The sequence below is a fragment of the Nansenia antarctica genome (assembly GCF_963989245.1).
Source record: "Nansenia antarctica genome assembly, chromosome: 4".
In the NCBI taxonomy this organism is placed as follows: Eukaryota; Metazoa; Chordata; class Actinopteri; order Argentiniformes; family Microstomatidae; genus Nansenia; species Nansenia antarctica.
The window spans coordinates 68,311,206-68,317,239 of NC_137689.1; the positions used below are offsets into that span (position 1 = coordinate 68,311,206).

At 47.7% G+C, this 6,034-nt stretch overlaps 1 protein-coding gene across 1 annotated transcript in view; it reads left to right on the forward strand.

The window, feature by feature from the left end:
* The window catches only part of fbxw5 (F-box and WD repeat domain containing 5), a 10,924-nt gene extending 6,865 nt beyond the window's left edge, over window positions 1-4,059 (forward strand). The window contains exons 7-10 of the mRNA XM_080530421.1: window positions 261-444; window positions 1,544-1,691; window positions 3,217-3,429; window positions 3,729-4,059. Of these exons, the coding sequence (XP_080386547.1) occupies window positions 261-444; window positions 1,544-1,691; window positions 3,217-3,429; window positions 3,729-4,008 (825 nt within the window). The 3' untranslated portion in view covers window positions 4,009-4,059. The remainder of the gene's footprint in view (window positions 1-260; window positions 445-1,543; window positions 1,692-3,216; window positions 3,430-3,728) is intronic.
* Window positions 4,060-6,034: the final 1,975 nt, after the last annotated feature.

A 6,034-nucleotide genomic window follows, 5' to 3' on the forward strand; every position in this document is an offset into this window, starting at 1 on the left:
GGGGGACGGCCAGGGTAAAGACTAGCAGGCTAGTGTAGGGCTCCATTGCAACTATACTGGACTTTTGCTGTATCACTAAAAGTAAACATACATACACCCATACAGCAGTGTTTGTACGTGCATTTTTCTTATCTTTCATCTTACGTCCCTGTTCTGTCTGTATCATCATTTTATTCTCCCGTCCTCACGGCCACCCTCTTCATTCACTGTCTGTTCTTCCCTCCCTCCCTCCCTCTCTCTCCCTCTGCCCCCTCCCCCAGGGTCGTCAGAGTATAGCGACGGGGGAGTTGGAGCTGGAGGCCAAGGTGGCCAGGATGATGGGGAGGGCCAGGACCAAGGCCCCGGACCCCACCCTGATCACCCCCTCTGGCCCTGGGGAGGGAGAGGACAAGACCTACCTCCTCTTCACCACCGGCAGCCTGACCTACTCCCCCCACCAGATAGGTACACTATGGAGGGCTATCTTCACACCGGCACACACACTGAGACTCTCAAGAGTCACTGATCATTAGTGCTCACTCGTTTATATGTGTGGTGGCCTGGGAAAACCCGTCTGATGTCGCTGGCGTTCGTTTGTGGCAAAGAGCAAAAATAGATGGAAATCGCGATTTTGGTGATTTTGATATTATGTGGTATTCTAGTACTTTGAACTCCATACTACATTATGGTGAATAAACATTTTAAGAAAACAAAAGAGAAAGTACTTATTTTTATGTTTTTGTGGTAGGTAGTTTGCTAGTGAAACAACGTCACATTGAACGTGTCTCATTCTCAGTTAAGCAACGCACGCACACATGAGCGAAAGGAGAGACGATACTTCCACCTGTGTTATTGCCAGTTTACTGATGCTCACAATAAGCATAAAGTAATAAAATCTTAACTAGAAGACACACAAATGGATCTGTCCCTCGCATACTGACGAGGCGAGCAGACTAACACCGCATCACAAGCAGACAAACGAGACCGGCCGATCTGCATAGGCTCCTCCCCCGACCCGGAGGAGAAAGGGGTAGTAATGACCTTTCACTTTTTTTGACATGATACATTAAAATGCTCATAACTTTTTAAAATAAAGGGCTATCTCAGTCATTCAACCAGTTATGAATAGCTGAGAACTTCTAATTTATGGAAATATAAAATATAAAAAAAAAAAAAAAAAAAAAAAAATGTCACCATGTGAAGGGTTTTCCCAGGCCACCACACATATAGTAGAGGCTTTTTGAGATATAATGAAAGCAGGAAATCACCTTTTTCACCACACTGATAAGGACAGAACTGGTGTCCTCCGTTCTTAGTATGCGCAATTGTTAATATTTAAGGTGAAACATGTAGTTTAGCGGTTTGTGGCCATCCTGTGGCCTCACCGAAAATGTGAAAACATACATATGCTACGCTCTCTAATAACGGCAAATATTCCCATACAGAATCGGTGGTTCTCTGTGGAAATATGCAAGGAGATAGGAATGTACTATGGTAGAACCATTCATCCTGTTCTCTCTCTTTCTCTCTCTCTCTCCCCCCCCCCCTCCTCCTCTCCCCCCAGGCATCAAGCGGATCATGCCCGACCAGATGACCACGTGTGGTCCTGTCCTGGGGGAGGAGCGAAGCGCAGAGGAGTTCTTTGATTCGCTGGACCACGTGATTGACATCCACGGCCACATCATTGGCATGGGCCTGTCACCTGACCACAGGTGGGCAGCAGTGTGACGTGCAGGCCTGATCACCTGGTCAGAAGGCTGCTGTAGGCAGGCACAAACGGGGGAAAGGGATTCAAAGTTTGTTTAGAGTACAACGAAATGCATTTATGCTCTAGAGGGGTCATCTAGGCAATGGGTCACAGCCATTTAGGAGCAGCTAGGGGTTCAGTACCATGCTCAGGGACACTTCGACACGTGGCCAGCCGGGGATTCGAACTGCTGCGAGCTGCCGACTTTGCCATCATTAGACGCCGGCTCTACCGGCTGAGCCACAACCCACCCGGCTCCCTCAAAACTCCTCATTCACACTACAGGGGCCCCCAACCAAGCTGAGCCAAGCTGGGCTGTACTGGGCTGGCCTGGTTAGGCATCCATCATCGTTACTGTAACAGTGCTGTAAAGGAAAATATGTGACATTATCAGACTTATCAAATTAAGATCAGATTTTTTGCTAAGTCTTCTATCAAAATAAGCCTGGATATTCCTTTAGCTACGTTGATGGAATACCCCCGGGTAAACACTGCATCCCTTTCCTCTCTCTCTGTTTATGAGTTCAAGCGTTTCATTTGAACTCTGTGGAGCCCTAATGTTATTGCCGAAATCATTCTTTGTTGTTAGTTGAACGTGTTGAACAGCCATTACCTGGGGTTCAGTCAGGACACTTAAGTCACTGATCTAAATGTATTTGGCGTAATGGATGGTTCCACTCTGATATAGCTCCCCGGGAGGTGTTGTAGCTAGCGCAGCCGGTTTGTAAGTGGAAGATTCATTACAATAATATACATAGCGGGGAGCCCATAAACATCTAACCCCCCCGCTTGAATAAACAATATTAAAACTAATAAATAACAGTGCGGGAGAACCATAATATTCACCCCCCCCCCCCCCCCCTGCTAAAGGTAACAACAGCTAACCTGCAGGTGGAAGGCAGCGTGGACAAGGCAAGCCCTAGTGGAACTAACATGAACTGGCTCATGTCCCATGAACATGTGACGTGATCAGCAAGTGAGAACAGCTGCATGTGTGTGTGTGTGTGCGTGCGTGTGCGTACGCGTGCGCGAGCTCGTGACACCCGGTCCTCCTTGCTGTGCCTTTCTGAACCTGCGTGATACTTTAATTTATTCATTATAAATTAATCGTTAACAGCGCTGCAGAGGGAAATGTCATGTATAGAGCTGACCCAGTTGCTTATCCTCAGTGAAAGAGAAGAATAACCATTCTACAGGATGTATGTCTGTCTGGCCATCCTCTAACATTCCATCCTGCTGTCTCACTGGTCAGGTACCTGTATGTGTCATATCCATGCTACTCCCTCATTGGTCAGGTTCCTGTATGTGTCATCTCCATGCTACTCCCTCATTGGTCAGGTTCCTGTATGTGTCATCTCCATGCTACTCCCTCATTGGTCAGGTTCCTGTATGTGTCATCTCCATGCTACTCCCTCATTGGTCAGGTTCCTATATTTGTAATCCCCATTATTAATCTACAATTATTATTATGCTGCTCTCTCATTGTTCAGGTACCTGTATGTGAACAGTCGGGCGTGGCCGGCGGGCTGTGTGATCTCTGACCCCATGACCCCGCCGCCCATCGCCGAGGAGATCGACCTGCACGTCATCGACCTGAAGAGCCTGCGCGAGGAGAGGAGGAGCCTGCGGGCCCACCGGGCCTTCACGCCCAACGACGAGTGTTTCTTCATATTCCTGGACGTCAGCCGAGACTTTGTGGCCAGGTACGCTAACGTCTGCTCTAGTAGTCACTGTGTGTGTGCGTTCGTGTGGACTTACTCAGATGTTTTGGAAAAAGATGTCTCTTGATATGATACCATGTCAGATAGGGATATTTTTTTAGTAAAATAGACCAAAAAATACATAAACAAATCTATGGTTTCATGATACCCTATTGTTTTGTAGTTTGCTTGCTCTAAAGATGAACCCATTTGAGATACTCTTGACTGTTGCTCAAAGTCCAGCTCAAGGTCCAGTAGCCAACTGTGTTAGTCACTCACCAGTGACTTGTGTCTTCCCCTAGTGGTGCAGAGGACAAGCATGGCTACATCTGGGACCGCCACTACAACATCTGCCTGGCGCGTCTTCAGCATGACGACGTGGTCAACTCTGTGGCCTTCAGTCCCGCCGACCAGGAGCTACTGCTGTCCGCCAGCGACGACTCCACCATCAAGGTGTGGCGCTCGCCTCGCATGGTCCGCCTGGCCCAGACCCCCGCACGCCCCCCACGCCCACGCAACCTCCTCTCCTGGCTGGGCCGCAAGAACAGCACCACCCCTGGCAACGTCAACGGGAAACCCTGACAGCTTGGGACCCTGAACGAGGGAGGGGGGCTAGAGAGTGAGAGAGTGAGAGAGAGTGTGTGAGAGGGAGAGAGTGTGAGAGAGAGAGAGAGAGAGAGAGAGTGTGTGAGTGAGAGAGAGAGTGTGAGTGAGAGAGAGAGTGTGAGTGAGAGAGAGAGTGTGAGTGAGAGAGAGAGTGTGAGAGAGAGAGAGAGAGAGAGTGTGAGAGAGAGAGTGTGAGAGAGAGAGAGAGAGAGAGAGAGAGAGAGAGAGAGAGAGAGAGAAGACTCCCACTCCTTTCTTTCGTGGGTGAAAACACACACTCCAGGAGCGTCAACAGTGTGTTGGCAGAGCAAACCAAAGCGCACTGTTTAACCTTGAGCTCACCACGCCACGGCTGCCTAGCTGCACCGTTTTCATGTGTAGGACTTGAGGTGTGAGGACTGGGCCAGCCACAGGGAGGCGCTGTGCAACACTTCACGAACTAGACCTCCTTTTTCTTTTTTACTGAAGGTAAAAACACCTGGCAAGGTGAATGGCGTCTCAAGGTGAAGGTCTGACGACACACAGACAATACCAAGAACTCCTGGACCCGAGGCGTCGCACATTCATGGGAGAAACAACTTTTTATGCAATATGATGGTTGTACAGAGTGATCATCATTTATGAGCAGACTTAATGAGAGGAATAGGACGACGGCGATAAAGATGTTCACTGACAGGAGATGCAGTGAGGTTACGAGAGCTATGTACGGACAGTAATATATGGTCAAAGATTTCTTGTGTGTGTTGTCTTTGGTTTTTTAGTCTTTTGTTTGTTTTATGTGTGCATGTATGCACGAGTGTTGTGTATATTCTTTCACGTTTTTTTCTTTGAAGATTTTTTTTTTTAATGTTTGGACAAATTATCGATCACGTCGACGATGACACGATCGTAGATTTGAACGAAGAGTTGTCAGCATTCACCTGGAGCTGTAGAGGTGGGACCTAGGACCTTCACTGTAGACGTGTGTCTTGTGTGAACGCAATCCATCACACTGTCATTGCTGCAGTGTATCCGACTACTACTTTCTTTCTAAACATTTTACTTTTTGTGTAAATTATTTGTCATGATAGAAGAACATCACATAGCTTTGTTCTTTCGGCGGTGCACAATCTGCATTATCAAGGAAAACCTTACTCAGATTGTCTGCATGCTTGATGAATAATATGACGGACCATGGCTCACTGGGATGTTAATACTGCCCTTCATTGCCCCTCACTTCTGTACCCTGCCAGTCAGTGTCATACCCAGTTTTAAATCTACATTGAGTGGGCTATGATGTTCAATTCGACTTATAGGCCTACATTAAAGGTCTGTCTGGGTTGAGTGTCTTGCAAAATTGTTGTTGTTGTAAGCTCATGAGGGCTGTCTGAGGGAAGGACACCCGGCTGGTCTTGTGATGGGCGAGACAGGAGGAGACATGATGTAATCCTGATGGCTTTACCACAGTTTCTTCATGTCTGGATGTGTCCAAAGAGGTGGAATGTCCACTTTGTTGCAATCAATTGCTAAATTGTTGCCTAGCATTGGGAATTCCAGCCACACTGTGTCATGCTGGAACCAAAGCCCCAGACACGGTTGGCAAATCCCCAAAAAAGTCTTCCATTGCGTCCTCTATCCTCGCTTTCCTTCTCAAACCTCATTGGAGGAGAAGGGGGGGATGTAGCACCCCTCTTGACCTTCTCTCCACCAGTGTGTTGTCGGAAGGTAGCAAGGAGAGAGGACACAAGGAATTAACTCAATCTCAAGACATTTGAGATTCAACCCAGGGTGCAGGTTCAAAGGTCATGAGAACTCTACAGGGTTGTCTGGAATCTGGCCCAAAAGGCAGTACTGGGTTGGAGAACAGTATGTTACAGTGACTAGGCCGTCAGGTCAGCTAACCTCCTCTGACTGGACAAAGTTGGTGAAACCATTCTCACCCAGATTGTCATGTGTTTTATTTCACACAATCCCACACAGTTATGCAAGGCAACATTCAGAGTGCTATCACTGGTAGGGCTTA